Consider the following 18,472-nt stretch of genomic DNA (forward strand, 5'->3'; position numbering starts at 1 on the left):
TACAATCAACTGAAATGGAACCTACCATGCATCTGTGCATCACACTGTACAATGACGTAGCCTTGTCAGTGTGCCTGAACCTTGAGATTCCTCGTTTGATTAGTTTTGATCACATGGTGATAAAAGTTTAATTATCTTTTACAAGCAGCAGTTTTCCCAGGAGCTGTCATTGTAACTTTGAATAATTTCTGGAGTACTTTTCATTGCCTTAGACGAGGTGGTGCTGTATGGTGTAGAGTGGGAGAAGTCTGTACACCACAACAGTATTTTCAGTCTCACGGAGCTCAGCCACCTCAGCCACACCTTTGGGTGTCTTTAGGAGAGGTTCTGGTGCTGGGCTGGTGGTGCACCCAACCAGAGAGCTGGGGAGCAGGCCCTGTACCCCAGTTACCTTCCAGCTGCAGTTTGCCTCACCTGCCGGGCTGGCTGCAGGTGCAGGGGCAGGAGGAGATGGGGCTGTTGCTGGTTTGGGTGTTTTAAGCAAGCAGGAGTGAGCTGGCAAGAGCACTGAGTGGAGTCATTGCTCTCAGCTTCGGAGAAACAATAGAATGTCAGTTAAAGGAAAAAACAGACGTGGCTCTTCTACAGAAATACCTCTAAGGGCATTGAGCTTTTCATAAAAACCTGAACACTGGGGAGTTTTTGATTTCATGGTGCATTTTCTGTTTAGAAATTTCATCAACCAGATGTGGTTTTGGTTGGGTTCAGTATTTCCATTGCTACCTTGTTTTTATGTATCTGACATAGGAAGTTCAGTGTATCAATGTACATTTTCTTGGGGCTGTTTAGAATGTGTCTATTCGTGCCCAAGGATTCAGAAGTTCTATTTGAATCAATCGGTATGTAAATCATTCTCTGCTTTGGAAAGATAGGAGATCATTTCTCCAGCAGTAATTCAATCATAGCTTGTTTTTTTGTAAATCCACAATACCCTGGCCTAAATTTAATTCAAAGTTTATGTTTCCTAGCTACAGTTCTAGTACTTCAGTTGCCATGAGTAGAAACACCATAAATTTAAAAAAAATGGTGGACAATAGTAAAGAGATCTTTTTTGGGTTAAAGATAGGGCAGAATCCCCAAGTTTTTGTTTTCAGGCATTTGTATGAGACTAACTAAAAATCTGCCAAGTCATGCTGTTACCCAGCACAGATTTTTGGCCAACACAAGTGTATCATAAAATGCTTTTTGTACTTACTGATTCAGCTGAAAACCTGAGAGTTGTGGCTCAATTGCTTTGACCTCTATTCCTTTGGCCACAATTAATTTCCCGTTAGGTATTCCGCAGAATGACCAACGTTTAGCTTAGGTTAACCAAACCCTTGGGTTTGTTGGTGTTGGTTGTCAGAGTGTGGACTTAAGCTTGTAAGGATGCCAATTGCACGCTTTGATGTCTGACTAAATTATTTTGATTGTCGAAGAACTTCACTCCAGTTTTTTTCTGGTTTGGTCAATTCAAATACAAATTCCTGTAGCAAGGGCTTGCCCTAAGTGGTGGCACTGGAGCAGTCTGGTGTCATGGTCAGAGAATGAGCTCCCACGTACCTGGGAACGTGTTTTCCAGCCTGTCAGTTGAAGCTCTTGACAAACAATAAACAAGAGCTGTACCTTTTATGCTTCTCTGCCTTCAAAGAGGTTTTTCTGGTTAAATAGTGAGATGGTATTAACTTAGGGTGTGAATACCAGTTTAAATGCTGTGCTGTGAATCTCTCTCGTGTTTGCTGGCTGGAATGTCGCTGGGTTTTCTGCTTGGGTGTCCGATGTCAGGGACAGCGGTGCCTTTGCGTTCTGTGTGTGTCTCTGTGTATGGAGGGAGGTGCCTGCCTACCTGGAGCCTCGTCTGGATTAATGGTGGGACATCGTTGTCAGCTTTGCCCTTGCTTTCAGGTGTCTCCTGTGAGCAGCACACAGTGCACCTAGGAAAGGCACGTTTATTCCAGAATAGGTATTTGGCCAAAAGGGCTGGGATGGAAAAGCCTTTAAGTGACGACGAACCGCGTGAATTCAGGGCGGTGATGGACGGCTGGCGCTCGGCGTGCAGGGTGCGGGAGGAGGAGCGGGCTGCGCTGGGTGTGTGTCCCTGCGGCACCGGCGGCGCGGGGACGGCAGGGCCGGGACCCGCGTGCGCTGCCGGCCCGGCGGGGTCGCGCCGGGTGAGGCTCCCTCCGCCACCGGCCGCGCGTGGATCCGCCGAGCCGAGCGCCCCCGGAGCGCCAAGCCGCCTTCCCGGGGCTGCGGCCGGCGCTGCCCGGCTCCCTGCGCGCTGGGGCGGGCGGATGGGGGCCGGGGCTGCGGCCCCGCTCCCCGCCGGGTCCCCGCCGCGCCGCGCCCTCCCCCGCGCTCCCGCCGCCTCCCTCCCCTTCCTCCCGCCTCCCCGCCCCCGGCTCCGCATCGCCGCGGCCGGAGCGCACGCCGCCCGCCCGAGGATGCTCCGCGCTTTTGTTCCCCCGCCGCAGGTAGGGCCGGGGCGGCGGGGCCGGGCTGGCCCCGGGCCGGGCGGGGGGCGGCGGGGCGGCGGCGGGGCCGGGGCGGCGGCGGCGGGGCCGGGAGAGGCGGCGAACAAAAGCGCCGTGCAAAATGGAGCCAGCGGAGAAGGGCTGGACCCCCGCCCTCCCCGCCGCGCATCCCCCCGCCCGGCTGCCGGGGCTCCGGGGAGGCGGCATCGCCTCCGCTGCCGCCGGCGGGGCGTGGGGAGGGAGCGGGGCTGGAGCCGGGGCCGACGGGGAGCGCTGAGCAGGGCGTGGGGAAGGAGGGGAGCGGCGGAGGTGGCAGCGCGGGGGAGAGGCGGTTCTGTAAAACACTTTCCCCTTCTCTCTGTCAGCCTTTGGGAGGACTCTCGTCCTGACTCGGTGGAGGTTCCTCTCCCTCTTCCCCCAGCCCCTCATCCCTCCTCGGCGCGGCAGCCCACCCAGGAGGGCATCGGTATCAGCCCTCTCCGGTGCGCCGGGGAAGTTGCTGACATGCCTGCCGCTGGGTCCCGGTGCAGCGGGAGCGGCGGGGAGCCGGATTTAAAGGGGAATTGTGCTGCAGACAATGCACAGCAGCAGCATCTGGAGCAGCCCTGGGGACTGGAGCTCCGGTTTTGACATTGCTGCACACACAGCACCAGCCGCAATGACAGCAGCTGCCTGGAGTGGCTGCAGGCAGCAGGCAGGAGCATGAAGTAGAGAGATCACTGCAGTGCTCAAGATGAACTCCTCTTTGGTTGGCAACCAGAGTGGCCGGCCCTTCTGTCTCCTGGCCATTAGCTATTTGGAGACCATCAATTTTTGCCTCCTGGAAGTGGTTATTATTGTGTTCCTCATGGTGCTGATTATTTCGGGCAACATTATTGTGATATTTGTCTTTCACTGTGCACCTCTGCTGAACCACCACACCACCAGCTACTTCATCCAGACTATGGCGTATGCTGACCTCCTGGTGGGCGTGAGCTGTCTGGTGCCTTCTTTGTCTCTGCTGCACTATCCTATTGTTTTAAGTGAGTCCTTGGTTTGCCAAATCTTTGGTTATGTGGTATCAGTGCTGAAGAGCGTCTCCATGGCCTCCCTGGCCTGCATCAGCATCGACAGATACATCGCCATCACGAAGCCCCTGACCTACAACACGCTGGTTACCCCGTGGAGGCTGCGGATCTGCATCTTGACCATTTGGCTCTACTCCTGCCTGGTCTTCTTGCCCTCCTTTCACTGGGGAAAGCCTGGATATCACGGGGATGTGTTCCAGTGGTGCGCCAACTCCTGGAACACCGATCCCTATTTCACCCTCTTCATTGTGGTGATGCTCTACGCCCCGGCCGCTTTCATCGTCTGCTTCACCTACTTCAACATCTTCCGCATCTGCCAGCAGCACACCAAGGAGATCAACGAGCGGCGCGTGCGCTTCAGCTCGCAGGACGGGGAGGCTGGCGAGGCCCAGCCCTGCCCGGACAAGCGCTATGCCATGGTCCTCTTCCGCATCACCAGTGTCTTCTACATCCTCTGGTTGCCCTACATCATCTATTTCCTGCTGGAGAGCTCCAATGTCTACAGTAACCGCGTCGCGTCCTTCTTGACCACTTGGCTTGCCATTAGCAACAGTTTCTGCAACTGTGTCATTTACAGTCTCTCCAACAGTGTCTTTCAGAAGGGGCTGAAGCGTCTCTCAGGGGCCATCTGTGCCTCGTGTGCTAGACAGAGGGTAGCTAAGGACTCCTCTACCTCTAGGAGCAAAAGATCTTCCAATGGATGTCATGTCTAGGACGCCCGTCAGCTGGACTGGGAAGTGCAGGGACAATTGCGTTGATTGCAAAATAACTTAGATACGATTTTAAGATACCCAGATTTGCAAAAAGGTTTCTGAGAAATGCTGCTGACATAGAAGGATCAGGAGCACATAGCGTTGTGGTTTCACTTTAAAAAATGATTGCTGTGGAGGAGGCTGTGGAGTTTCACCTCCACATTCATTTTAAAGAATAAAGCTGTATCTTGACACTTACCTCTCCAGCTGGTGTGACTGAATGGAGTGGGTGTCTGAGAGCTTCGGCAAAATGTAGTCTTTCTTACAGCTTTACTGGGTTCTTTGGAGATTCGTGCTTCACATGTAAATGATAGATCTGAAGTGGAAATGTCACAGTCTATGGTATATTACAGGGATTTTTTTAATATATGCCAAAGTATATTGACACAATGTTCCAGCGTCAGAACAGAAGGGGCCAAACAATTTGTTTTTCAGTGCTACCTAGAGAGGACTTGTAGAACAGGAGTGCACAGTGTGAACGTTTCAGTGTGAGCTCTGTTAATGAGCCGTGAGTGCAGCGATGTGGTCTGGGCAGTCTCACTCCTAGGGCTGATCTGGCTTCCGTGCCCCGTTTCCCTGGTAGGATGCATGTTTGGATCTGAGTGCGGCATCTGCGTTTTCCTGTTTGTTGTGAAGTAAGAAGAAAAACTTGGATCAGACCAAATTTAGCGTTAAATAAAATGTGTTTTGATAAGCTAAGAGAAAATACGTGTTGCTTTATGATACCAGAGTTGTGGCAGCCACTCAAGGATGATGCCAACATGTGAAAATTGTTCTCAAACCAGTGGAGAAATGCCGCGGGTTTGTATGTGGAAATTTTCTCAAGAACAACTTTAAAAATAACATGTCCCCTTTTTTTTTTTTTTAATCTAAATTCTTCTGATATTTTGCATACTGGAACTTAAGGGGAAAGGAAAGAAAACAATTGTCTTCTAAACAGCTAAGGGAACTATGTTGTAAATTTAACTGTAGTATTTGAGTTATTCATAAGTGCACAGAGCTAAATCAGAGACATTTTTCTTTAGCCTTCATGGGATTAAAGATGGTTCAAATATAGCAGGAGCTAAATCCTGCTGGCAAAAGCATATCTAACTGGTCAGACAAAGGCAATATATGAGCAACCATATCTCACTGACCACAGCTTGTTCAAGCTAGCCTAGATTAAATGTTTTGAGTACTGTCATGCTGTTAAGGTCTAATGGCCCTCAAATTGTTGAGTTTTTCCTAAAGAATATCCTGGTCTTTTTTACTATGCCATTTTGGAAATGAAAGTGAACCAAGTATTGCTGTAGTGGTGGATTGCAGTGTCCCCCTGTGACACTGTCTCTCCTGCTCTGAGAGGAAGCTGTGCCCCCAACCATCTGCCCTCTGTGCCCCTCCTTGTGCTTCCTGTCACTGCCTCGGGCTGCTGAGTAGGGAATTCCCTGAGCTCCTCTGGTACAGCTGGTGTGCTCTTAGTCACAGTGGGAATGAAAAAAAGATAGGGAAAATAATGTGATATTTTTAGAATTGGGGTAATTCTCTTGGCCAAAGGGAAGGCTTTGTTTTTGTTAAATCGTTTCAAGTCTGTGTTGTTCTAGATCAAGATCGTATTTTTAATACTCTGCCCTGTCCCTCCTGCGAACTCCCCCCTCCTCTCTGCTGTGCTGTGAGCCCTGGCCTCTCCTCTCTCTGCCCTGCCCTGGAGGTTACCAGCTTGTCTCTGCCCCATCACATGCCACAATTGCTACAGCCCAGCCCTGCTGCCCATCCACATTTGCTCCAGTACAGTCTCCTGGGGCTGTCTGTGAGGAAATGGGGAAGGAGAGAGAGAGCAGCAGGATGAAGCATTCCTGGCATGGCACGTATTTGTCAGCACTCGGTGCTGGTACACTTGAGTTCCTCTCCTGGATGTGAGTGTACCTGTTCAGGGGAGGATGGGGCAGAGCCCCCTGCTACTGCTGCCTCCTTCTGTTGGAGGGCCCTGAGGCAAAGCATTTAAGTGGCATCTTGATCAGCTTCCAGCTATTTCATCCATAGTCAGTCCAAAGCTCTCAAGATAAACATCCTCTTCAGTTCATCTGAAATTTTAAGAGCACAGGTTGTCTAAGCCCTGCTGCCTTCACGCCACCGTTTCTTGCGGTCTGAAGTGAGGAGCAGAGGGGCTTGTCTGGCTCCTTGCAGACACACCTGGGGGTTGCTGGGCAGAGCCCTGCAATGGGAATTTTGGTTAGACACAGGCAGCCATGGTGGGGAGCACAGGCCTGCAGTGACTCACTTGGGAAAGAAGTGGGATAATAAGCTCCTGCACATCCTGGCTGATTGTCTCGAGTGCTCTGTGGGTGTGATGGCAAAGGGGGGCTTTGGGGAACAATTCAAGGGCTTTAGTCACTAATATCAAAGTGTGTGTGTGTGGTATTTTTGGAACAGCCTCTCAGGTAAACTCCCTGTAGCCTTTCTCTGACTCTTCACCTTATCTAACATTTCCAAGTCTTTGAAATGATGCAGTGTATCACTGAAATAGCATTTGATTGAACTTAATAGAAGAGAAGAATCTGCTGGGGCCTAAAACCCTAGAAATGGCAGTTTCAGGTTTAAGGGGAAGCTGCAAAGCAAAGATTGTTGCTTTCAGGGTATTTATGGCTAAATAGAGGGTTTAAATAGGAGCATTGTGTGCTAGTTTGTGAAAATTTTGGAAGTTTTTGAAACTAGTAAGGGGTCTAAATCATGGCATAGAGATTTAACTGGAGCTGAAGCAGTTGCTCCTTCAGCCCTGAGCCTGGAATTGCACTTGGAGCACGGTGGCTGATCCAGATGCAGATGCATTCTTGCAGCTGTTGCTGCTTTGCAGCAAAGGTTCAGTTCTAACATTCCTGACAGCCAGGCTGTTTTCAGTTGCCTTACTCATCTCCAAGTCTTCCTCAGCTCAGACATTTCCTGTAAGAGGTGAAAATCAGAATCTGGAAGTCTCCAAGAGATAAGGATGGAGAGGAGTTGCAGCCAATTGATGCATTCAAGTTTCATCCACTGTACAGACACTTTTAGTGTTGCCTCATTAGCTTGGTTTTAGTGTCAAATGTTTCTCTTTTTGTCTCTGTTAATTTATTGATATTTTAAAAATTTAAATTACATTTTTTCCCTCTTAATTTAACGTTGATGTAGTATGTGTAGTATGTGTTTAGGTGTTTTAAATATTTATAGCATTTGGGTCTGTTGTCTTCAGTGAAATTGCAGGGGGTGAATTCTGTTCACTGTGCCAATGGTGGGAAAAATAATTTTGGCAAACATGACTTTGTTTCTCAGCAGTGCATTGAACACCTTTTGTCATGCACCCAGCACAGGCACAGGGGTCCTTGCTAGGAATGGTCAGGCAGCAGATTTTCCAGCTGGATCATTTTCATCCTCCACATCTGAAATGAATCCACTTCTGGCTCTGTTTGTGTCTGGGTGCTTTGGAAATCAGTGGTGAGAGCATTGCACAGATAAATGCCACACTGAGGAGAGGACAGAAATCAAATTGCATCTTCATAAAAATGGGGCTGTGATATGATTAAATGAACTAATTTTGAAGTTCTATCTCAGACTATAAATTTATTTTTTATTAGAGTTATCTGCCTCGCTTTCAAATTAAGCTGCTGGAAGTTTCAATTTGCAAGATGCAATTCAGTGGCTTTTTTTAGTGCCATGGGAAGGATTTCTATACTCACAGCTTCTCAGAAGATGGTAATTTGCTTCATGTAGAAGTCCTTTTTTATTTTTATTTTTTTAAAGATTACTGGAAGTTTAGGTTGTGATTATGTTGTCATTTTCCAAATATACTGGGAAAATAGCTGTGAAATATTATTTTTTATTATCTCAATCAAGCGATAGTATTTTTAAACTCAGCAGAAATCTTCTGTGTCAAACAAAAAAGTTTTACTATTATCTAGTGTTAATTTTTTTATTAAATGTTACCAGTTTCTACAGTCTTTATTTGTTGTTGGGGTGTTTGTTTTTAGGCTTTTTATCACTCAGAAATGTGTTTCTGCTACTTGGAATTCTGACATGGCTCAGTGTCAGAGTGCCAAGGGGCAGTTTTGGATATTTGTCACAAGTCTTTACAGGAAGAAGGGGGTACAAAGTACTGAGGCACAGAGAATTGCAGGAGACAGAGAATTCCCAATGGCATTGTTCCTCCCTCTCATATAAACACTTTATATGTGAGAACCCTAAATTTCAGTTTGTCTCTTCTGAAAAAAGACATTTCCAAGGCCTGATATGAGATGGAAACATTCATTGTGCAAATTCAACATGGAGATTTTTTGCTATTTATCACGGTGTTCCCAAGTGCTGTGATTATCAAGGCAGTAACTCCATGAGTCAGGAAGTCTGAAATTTCAGTCTGATCTTACTTCACATCAGGGTCTGAAGTTGACAGAACTTCTAAGTCAGGTTGGTGCTTTAAAAAATATTTCTTAGGAACCAATATGTGAGCACAGGAATCTGCCTTCAGACTGTACAAAAAAAAAAAAACCCTTCTAAAAATTTTCTAATTCATCTGTTTTAGATAATTTAATAAGAGAAGGTGGAGGTTTTGGAAGGCTTTTTTTTTGTTGTTTTAGCCCATGTTTGGTTCTGAGTTTTTGACGCACCTGCTGAAACTTTTGCCTGACTTGGCCCTTATTTTATTGTTTGGTTTAGAAGAGTTTCTTCTCCCCTTCCATGGCTTTGCAGAATACAGCACATCCTTCCTGTGGTGTCATTCAAGATAAAACTCAGATTTTAATCCAAGTTTATCCAAATGTTATCTTTAGTATTCCCTATACAGTGAGTGCTGTTGTGTGCATGGGGCTGTGGTCAGGCCAGAGCTGGGGAGGCTGCAGCTGGTCAGGTTTTACAGATGTCTCCATCAAAGCAAACAGCCCCTCTTTTGGGGTGGTGGGAGAATGTCCCATTTTCACTGCAGAGAAATGTGTTCTCCTGCTTCTGAGCTGATGTAAATGTGTTCTCCTGCCTTCTGAGCTGATGTCTTACTTCCAGTTGGTATTTCCATTATTGTCTGTGCTTTGTAGAGGTTCTGCTTCGAAAGACGTTTCTGCACATAAGCAAAGACATTTAATACTGAAGTTATGGTTTTGGAAGGGGATAGGTCTTCAGAAGTAAAATTTAGTAAGTGTAGGACCAGGTGCTGTTGTGTTCAGAGAAAGAAACTGAAAGTCTGAAAGTTGTGGTCGATGGGAACAAAGAGAGGAAACCTGCTGGAGATGGGTCAGAACAATGGAGTATTTAACGTGAGTCATTTTCTTTACAATGCACGCTTTTAAATATGGAGTTCAACCTTCTTGCTTTGGCTTTGCTGCTCCCTGGAGGCAGCTCCTCTGGGCCTGAGGTTCCCCACACCCAGCCCAAAGGGATTCCCTGCAGACCTGGGGTGATGATCAGCCCCTCTTTTGAGTTCAGGTCACGTCAGTCCCTGTCACTGTTGTCTGTCTGAGGTGTTTCAGCCACAGGGAGTTAATCTGATGGCATAGACTTTGTTTGGTCAGCTTTTCCGTTTTCTAGACATTGTTTCTGGACAGGAGAGCCCAGGAGGCAGCAGGTCCCTGTGGGACAGACCTGTTGGTGGGTTGGTAACCAGTGGCTTTATTGTCTGAGAGGTTGTAGGAAGTGCTGAGTGGATGCACATGGCATTAGATGATGTTTAGAGTAGGGGTTCACAGAGACACCCATGTTTAGAAGGAGAGGACTGGGGAAGGCTCCACCTGCCTGCGTGTGAGGCCTGAGCTGCAGCCCAGGGGGCTGGGACAGAGCAGTCCTGACTCTCTGTTCTGACTTCCATTTATGAATTTGTAAGATGAGGATAGCAATTTTGTAATTCAAAGCTTTGGCTTCTTTCTGATGGTCATCACTGGAGATCCTTCCATGAAAAGGTGAAATAAATTCAAGTGGCTCCTCATAAAGATGAACTCAAATCTTGCTGTGCATATGCGAGTCATTCTCAGTGTTACACAGACCACTGAACCAAGCAATCAAATGCTTAATAAACCAAGTCATTACTTTTATGGTAAATTGAAAAAAGTTCTTCTGGGATTTCAACTGTAAATGAATCCTTGAAAATCAATAATTAGATTAGTAAAGGATGACGTTTTAATATGCTGGCAGGAATATAGAGGGATTTGTCAGGGGAAGCAAAACCAGACTTTGCACTAAAGTGGCTTAAGTATATTTATAGTGCTAGTGATTCTGTGTGTGTGTGGGATCTTTGGACTATTTTAATATAATGTAAGGCTTTGAGCTTTAGCGAACTCAAGTTGCTCGTTTTATGAAGTTACATTAGTACCACACTGTGAAGTATTTTTAAATATTAGCATTACTGAGTATGAAAAGTATTTCATAAAAACATTTTTTAAAACATTTTCTGTAGATGCTGTCGAATGAATTGATGTTTAGTGTACAAAGAAATAAAACCTGAGGGCTGTAAGGTACCTGTATGTTTCTGATCACCTCGGTTTTTGAGGGGTTAGGTATTTCTTGAGGTTAAATTGTCATTAAAACCTACTAAAAATACTGGTGCAGTTAATCCTTTCAGAGAACAGAAAGCAGCATTACCTCCAGCCACGCTTTTGAACTGTCTGGAAGGATTTGCAATTGTTGTATTGTCTTGACAGACTCATGTCTTTAGAAATGCTGTACAGCACAGTCTTTTGCAAGTTCCTATGCTGATACATTTCTCTCCATATGTAACCTTTGAAATCTAGTTTCTATTGTAATTCTAGCATGTAAACACTAGATTCAATTTTGTATTCCTCTAATGAATGCAACAGGATGGAAACACGTTTGCAGTTGCTAATGATGAGCTTTTTTACTGTTCTTAATACTCGTGGGTATGTCTTTTCTTCAGGGATTTCAGAATTGTATTCGTACCTTTTTAAATTGTTTTTTCACATGCTGTTTACAATTAAACCACGAGCATGGGAGGCTGTGCGTGCATGTGCTTTTAGGTTGCTTTGCTGAATGAAATGCAGTGGAGTGATCTTACTTTAAAGCCTCTCTGTTGTCCAGAGAAGTTGTGGCTGTCCCTGGATCCCTGGAAGTGCCCAGGGCCAGTCTGGACGGGGCTTGGAGCAACCTGGGAGAGTGGAAGGTGTCCCTGCCATGGCAGGGGTGGCACTGGATGGGCTTTAAGGTCCATTCCAACCCAAACCATTCCATGGCTCTGTGATGCTCGTTTTTCCTCGTGTCCCGCCTGTCTGCTTGCACCTTTCACAGTACCTGGTACAGCAGAAGCCACCAGCGGGGTTTTTCTGGTGTCCTGTGGAGAGCTGACGTTGTCAGAGGTTGTTTTAAGGAGTTTTGTTTGGGAGACAATCCAGCTCCTTACACAAGCAGTGTTCCAACTGATAGTTTTTTCCTGAATGTCAGTGAAAAGGCCAAGAGTAGATGAAATCACAGGTGAGAATGTGTATGTGTGTGTTTGTAAGAACTTTGTGCACCTTTTAATGCTGGAAATAGTTTTGTATTAAAATATGAGAAAGAGCTGTGAGTGTGGAGCCCCTGGTAGGAAGAACTATGGGGAAACCTGCACCAAAGCAGGTTAGAAAAGCAGACAGGTGAATCGGAGGCAGGCTGACCCTCGAGACTGATTCTGGTTTAGTTCTGACACAGTGGGGACGGTCTGGGGGGTTCCTCCATGCTCCTTGGCTCTGCTGGTTCTGCTCTGCCTCACACAGGGGAAGGGTGTTCTCATGCACAAGGCAGCTGAGGGAGAGTTATGCTGAATTACCTGATTTGTGCCAACTCAGAACTGTTGTTGAAGTACAGGGGAGAGGGGTCCTTCCACCCCATGGTTTTAATAGACATTTCTGTAGCTGATTTTTCAACTAAGACTAATAATAAGAAAAACTACAGTTGAGCCAAAAATGACAAATGTTACTGACTTAAAATAATACTTGCATATTTTTAATTATTAAATGGAATTAGATAAATCGGAAGCATGTAAATATCTGATTCTAAATCTTTGCATAATTATTTCCAAGAGGTAATTTTGCTAAGAGCTATTAAAACTCCAGGAAATGTATTATTCCCTTTTGAGATGTTGTGTACCCCAGCTGTGTCATACATCTCTTGGCTTGTTTCCTTTTTGGTGTAGATGTACATACATATAAATATTTGTGTGCTGTGCAGTTGTACAGTCACTGCCATGCTAAATTGATTGCTTTCCAATGAGTATATCTGTGTGTTTTACATGTGTGTGTATGTGTCCCCAAACAAGCAGTTTAACAGGGCAGTGGTTGTACACTCACAGAGTTTAGGGCTTTGTACAATATGTAATTTTAAGAATGTCGATGTGGTTCTTAGCGGATTTTATAAACACTTTTCTGAATCTGTTATCAGCACTTCCCATCCTACCAGAAACTGCACATTTTTCAGTGATTGTTCCACTGGTTACATTTTTGTCTGCCATTTGTTCTGGATTGATGTAATCTTGATACTACTAAAATTTCAAGGGCTGTTGACGCATTTCACATAGCCTGGGATTGCCTGTTCTCCAAATATATGGATCATGCATCAACAGTACTAAGTAGCCTTACTGTTTTGCCTAAAAGCCTAGCTAATTTATTTAATATTCTCTCTTTAAAGAGAGGTCTCTGGAAGGGGTGGCAGATTTTAGGATGCTCCTTCTCTTTAAAGGGAAATTGGAATTGACTAGCAGTACTCGTTGATCAGTGATATTATTGTAGCCAAAGGATGCATGGGTGGTTTAATAGGAAGTTTTTGCTTCAAGTTTCTTGATGAAATGTAGTGTTCTACAGAGCTGTGTGAAGAGTGTAGTTTTTTATTCTGAAATGCACTTGTACACTTTATTTGAAAGGTCTGAATGGATCATAAATACATTTAAGAAATAAATGATAATGTCACATGTTTTCACGGCTTGTCTTGGATGACTTTTCTGTTCCTGTGCTGCTAAAGGTGTGGTCCTTGGCACTGGGTGGGGCTTTCCCCCTTATCTGCATTGCTGTAAATAGCCTTGGAGGGAGTGCAGGGCAGGAGAAGCCTCCAGCCTGCTTGGTGCTTGTGCTTTATCCATACATGCTGCAGGGCACTGGAGGCAAACTCCTCGCTTTGATTTTCCTGTGGGAAACTTGAGCCCTAAAAGGAAACGAACAGAGCGAAAGGGCTGGATATCACAAGGGATTCACTTTTATTTTTAGAATTGCACTATATTGCCATATTTGGCCTGAAACTATGGTGTATCAATGCACTATTGTATCCAATTGCAGTGTCTAACCAGTCCAAATTTGTCTAAATTATTCAGGTTTTTTCTACAAATACTTTTTATCTGTGAATGTTCTGGGCAAGTGCTGACTCCAGGTAACACCTTCTGCAGGCAGCATTCCTCGTGGGAAGTTAACAAGTACATTACTCTGAAACTGTGGTTTGTGTCACTTCCTTGAGGTCTCAGTAACAGGTGTAATTCCTCCTACCAAAACCTTCTCCAGTGGTTTGGACAAAAGCAAATGCAGGAAGTGCACTCTGTGTAAAAATGAATGTAAATATTGCTTAATAAAAGTAATTCTGGGAATGCCATCAGCCTGCAAAATAGACCCGGTGGCACAGGATCCTGCTAACACTGAAAATAGCTGTCAAAGGATCATTTAATGTATTTGAATGTACTTAAAATGTACAGATCTGCTCAAAATAACTTATCCCCATCGTGTAATATTACCCCTGCTGCTGCCCATGGAAGCTGCACAGAATTTTGGCTCTCTCTGTGTGTTGGATCTGCTGGAATCTGTCCCTGGCTTGGTGCACTCCAGGGTGGCTTGTCCATGCCTTGCAGCAACACACCACGTGCTGCTCCCACCCTGGCAGAGCAAGGAAAATTCCAGCGGTGGCCTGAGACTCCAGACCCTTCCCACAGTAATCTCTGACCATGTGGCAGAATTCCTGCAGTCACTGGGACCCTCCTAAGGAGTAACTGGAATGTGGAAATGATGTGGCAAGAGTGAGAGTCAGGCACAGCTTGGGCTGGTGGTGGGTGTGTCAGATAACTCAGCAGTGAGCAAAATTCCACAGTTGGAATCATTCTGGGGGCAGGGGGAACCTAAAGTTTGGTCCCCTTGAAAGTCTCCATTTTGGTGGTGGTTCTGAAGGCAGCCTGGGTCCAGGTCAGGGCTGTTTTATACCCCAGGGGATCTTCTCCAGGAGCCTGGAGCTGATCTTTGGGTGATGAGCCATTTCCAGCAGGCAGCTTCCTCCATTCTCTGGGGGTTTCTTGTTTCATTTTTTTCATCACAAATCTCGTCCTTTAGCAATTCTTTGCTGCAGCTTCTTCATCCTCTTGGGTTTCTGTAGTGGATTAGGGGGAATAAACCTGAGCTGCTGAAAACTGCAAGTAGATCAGTCCCAGGAAGAGGGAACTCCAGCTTTTCCATGTCTTTAATTGTGCCTTAAGCTACAGAAAAGGCTTCTAAAGTAACACAGTCTCAGTCTGAATATGTTGATCAAGGCTGTAACTGCATGACATGGTTTGCAGATCCTAGGATGCTCCCTGCAAGATCATGAAAATGCATGGAAAATATCTTTTAAATATATCAGGTTTAAGAGATGGGAACCAATATGCTTTTATATGCAGCCTGACAGGATAAATGGGCTTTTCCCAGCTGGACTGCATCCTGGTTTCCATAATTACTCACGTAGTTTCTGTTTAAATCAGCTGGAGAGGAAGGTTTCAATATAAGTCCCTTAATATTTTAAAGTGCATAAAAGAGGGGAGGAAGGGCATATCCTGAGTCTGAGCATCTACATTTTCCTGCTTTCCTTCAGAGCAGCAAACTGTTATGAGAATTTTAATCTTCACTACACTTGCCTCAGTTCTCATGGCTGGTTTCCACTCTGTTTTCTTTATTACTTTCTTTTTCTTCCTGTCATTCTTAGCTTTCTATTTTTCAATCCCAGTTTGTGAAGGGTGTGGGTTCAGAAGGGTTTCCTTCAGTTCCCAGTCCCCTGAAAGCATGAGAAATTGCCCATTGAGCCAATTCTCACAGCAAGGTATAAAAATAGGAGTAAAGAAAAGGTTACACAATGCTTGGATTGCAGCAGTTTGTACTAATGGGGAGATTTCAAAGCCATGGTTTGAAAAACATTTTTTAAACCTTATCATTTCCGTTGATTTTTCTCTTCCCAAGCTGTGTTTCAGCTGCAGGAACTCACGTTGGATTGCTTGAGGAATTGTGCTGAGGCACAGGAGTCAAGAGCTGAGCAAGTCACGCAAAGCCAGAGGGGCCACTAATTAGTTCTCTTTAGCCATAATGAGTGATTCCTTTGAGAATCCTCTCTTAAGAGTTTCCAACCAGATGCTTTTGTCTCTGCTGTTAAATAAGTGGATTAGAAGGCAAGTGGGTTTGAGATTATTTTGCCATTGCAGCAGGTGACTCTCAGGAAAGGCGCTTGTGTAGGACCACAGATGCTGCTGGCAGTGGCCAGACCCTGTGCTCCTGGGAGTACTTCACTGGAATTCAGTCTTGCAAACTTGTAAGAAACTAAAAATTATCACTGAGTCTGCATTCACACGTTTAAAACTTGCAGAACAGTTTCTGAGCTTTGTCTTTCCCTGCTTGCAAACAGCCAGCCATTAGCATAATTGTCTTTGACTTAAAAGGTGTTTATTTATATGAAATTTATTGAGCATTGGATTTTGTTTGTTTCTAATTTCCTTATAATGAGATAGACCTCTTTACCAGTTAATTATTATCAAATTGGAATGCTGAACAGTACTTTTGATATAATTTCCAAAACAATCTGCTCTTGATTCTAATAGCAGCATAATGCTTGCTTTCCTAATGAAATGTCTGTGTTAAGCCCCAGAGAGGAGCATTAACCTTGGATTAAAATCAGACGAGAAATGAAGCACACTGAAAATGAAGCACACTGTGGTAATTTTGTTGTTGTTGTTGTTTGAAAAATAATTTTGTGAAGAAAAAGAACGACAAGCTGTATTGAATGTTCCTTAGACTGATTACATCGTGTGCTTTTTTACCATCTTTTACTTCTAACCTTTCTCCATTTGCCAAACAGAAACATGGGTTTTTTGGATAGATCAAACCCCTTTTTTTTTTTTCTGTTCAGCTTTCCAAATGTCCAAGGCATCTGAAACTGATGGTGTCAGGGTGATGTAGGGAACAAAGTTCCATCTTCCTCATGCTGAAATCCCAGCTCGTGCAGAACCTGTCCCTACATTCCCTCGTGTTTTCCTGTATGACACTCCCCAGGGCTCATACTCATCTGTTTTCTCTGATTGAGTTCTGGGGGGATGAGGAGTGGTTCCTCAAGCTGAACCTCAGGGACAGCATTTTGGACAGCTGCTGCTTACTCCTGCAGTTGTGAGATCCCAGGAGTGTGCCTGGGCCGTGCTGGCATCCAGGAATCTCTGAGGGATGGCTGCATCTGCACTGCCCTGGCCTGGAGCACAAATGGGGGGTGTGTGTGTGTGTATGTGAGCTCCTTCTGCCACTCTCTGACCTCCCCAGATGTGCTGAGGTACCCAAATCTATCCCAGCTGTGATCTGCAGCTGCCTGCTCTGCTGGGGTACACTGGGTCTTGTTAAATTTAGAGCAGTGCACAGAAGCCAGTGCTAATCTCCCAAGTCTCAATCCTAGCATATTGTAATTCATGTTCTTTTGATGTGTGTAATTTGCATGCTATTTTCTTTTTCTGATAGGAGTCTCCACAAGACAGTGCCATCACCCGAGACATCAATCGAACGTTCCCTGCTCATGACTATTTTAAAGACACTGGGGGAGATGGCCAGGACTCCCTGTACAAGATATGCAAGGTATTCTTTCAGTTCTTCTGGGCTGGTTTGGTAACTTGGATGCAGCATCACCAGCAGTGTGACTGCTGGCTGAGAAGAAGGGGATGTGTTGGCATTGTCTGTCGTGCAGACAGCCTCTGGCACAGGCTCGGGCTCCTCGCCATGGCAGCTGCTGGACTGAGTCTGGTTATTCACACAGGACTCCTAAAGCCCTCCCAGATTTCTCTGCACTGAAGTGTTTGGTGCAAAGACTTCACATCATTCCTGACCTTGTCAGCCTGGATCAAGCTGGACAGATTATGTGACTGGAGATGACTGTGTACCTCCATAGAGGTTATAAAGCCATGGGCAGGCACTGAAGCTGATTATTAAAAGGAGGAAATAAGCAAAAATGGTCAGCTCAGTGTATTCAGGTATCTCAGCTGGAATGGTTTAAGCTTCCAGCACTTTCTTTTGAATTCCTAGAGCTTCTCCCTCTTCCCAATATCCCTGTGGGACCTATTTAGAGATAAAAGCACTCAGATAAGTGCTTGCAGCAGCGTTGGTGCATTACTGGAAGCAGCCACTGCCTCTGTATATCTGAGTTTGGTTGTCATACAGATTTTCCCTTTGTTGGAATGACAATGGCTGCACTCCATCCATGGGAGTTGTATGGAGCTGTGTTCAATGCATTGTTCTGTTTCATTTGTGTTTGCTATCTTGAGACAGGTACCAGTAAAGTCTTGATTCCTCTTTCAGGCCTACTCTGTGTATGATGAGGAGATTGGCTACTGCCAAGGCCAGTCCTTCCTGGCTGCTGTGCTGCTGTTGCATGTAAGTGCTGCCTTTACCCTCAGCTGCTTTAGAATTAAGGATAAATGCTGCTCCACTTGTCTAGAACAGATTCTGAGCTGATGGGGTTGCAGGGCACACGTCCACCTCTATGTTGGTCAGTAATGAAGTGATTTTAGACAGGGAGGAGTACATTGTTTGAGACTTGCTGTGGTGTTTGTAAGGACTCAGTGTTCGTGCCCTTGTGTTCCTGTACTGGACCCCTTCCATCCAGCCTCGCACTCATGAGCAGTAGTAGGCATGGAATTTGTGTATAAGACAACACTGTAAATGTTTTTGTTGCAGGGTTTCAAGGTCACATTTTAGCTTTTTATAAGATGTTTCTATTGGAATCAGTCAGAAATACAGATGGTGTTTGCCTTGTCCTGTATACACAGAGGAGGATTTAGGACATTGAAGGGATGTCAGTTCTTTGGGTCTCAGTGCAGGCTGTGCTGCCTGTGGGCTCTTGTCCTGGAGGTCTTTGTGCTTCTTGGCTTGAGAGGTTAGGGAAGGATACAATAATACCTTCATATTTTTAAAAGAAACTGTATTATGCTTTTTTAAACTTAATTGCTGTTGATAAAAGTGATCTCATCAGTGTAATATCCTTTAAT

General features: G+C 45.4%; 2 protein-coding genes across 3 annotated transcripts in view; both read left to right on the forward strand.

The window, feature by feature from the left end:
- Nucleotides 1-18,472, forward strand: part of RABGAP1 (RAB GTPase activating protein 1) — a 60,975-nt gene that overhangs the window by 26,402 nt on the left and 16,101 nt on the right. For both annotated transcript variants that reach the window (XM_036394190.2, XM_054516911.1), the window contains 2 exons: nucleotides 16,953-17,066; nucleotides 17,784-17,858. In XM_036394190.2, the coding sequence (XP_036250083.1) occupies nucleotides 16,953-17,066; nucleotides 17,784-17,858 (189 nt within the window). The remainder of the gene's footprint in view (nucleotides 1-16,952; nucleotides 17,067-17,783; nucleotides 17,859-18,472) is intronic.
- On the forward strand, nucleotides 2,242-13,158 carry GPR21 (G protein-coupled receptor 21). The gene is made up of 2 exons (XM_036394199.2): nucleotides 2,242-2,453; nucleotides 2,819-13,158. Exon 2 carries the CDS (start codon nucleotides 3,187-3,189, stop codon nucleotides 4,231-4,233), a length of 1,047 nt encoding a protein of 348 aa, XP_036250092.1. The 5' UTR covers nucleotides 2,242-2,453; nucleotides 2,819-3,186; the 3' UTR covers nucleotides 4,234-13,158.

The sequence above is a fragment of the Molothrus ater genome, chromosome 20, assembly GCF_012460135.2.
Source record: "Molothrus ater isolate BHLD 08-10-18 breed brown headed cowbird chromosome 20, BPBGC_Mater_1.1, whole genome shotgun sequence".
In the NCBI taxonomy this organism is placed as follows: domain Eukaryota; kingdom Metazoa; phylum Chordata; class Aves; order Passeriformes; family Icteridae; genus Molothrus; species Molothrus ater.

Bases quoted from the DNA above. Each gene is read 5' to 3' on its own strand.
- GPR21 (XM_036394199.2), top strand. From the start codon at position 3,187: ATGAACTCCTCTTTGGTTGGCAACCAGAGTGGCCGGCCCTTCTGTCTC.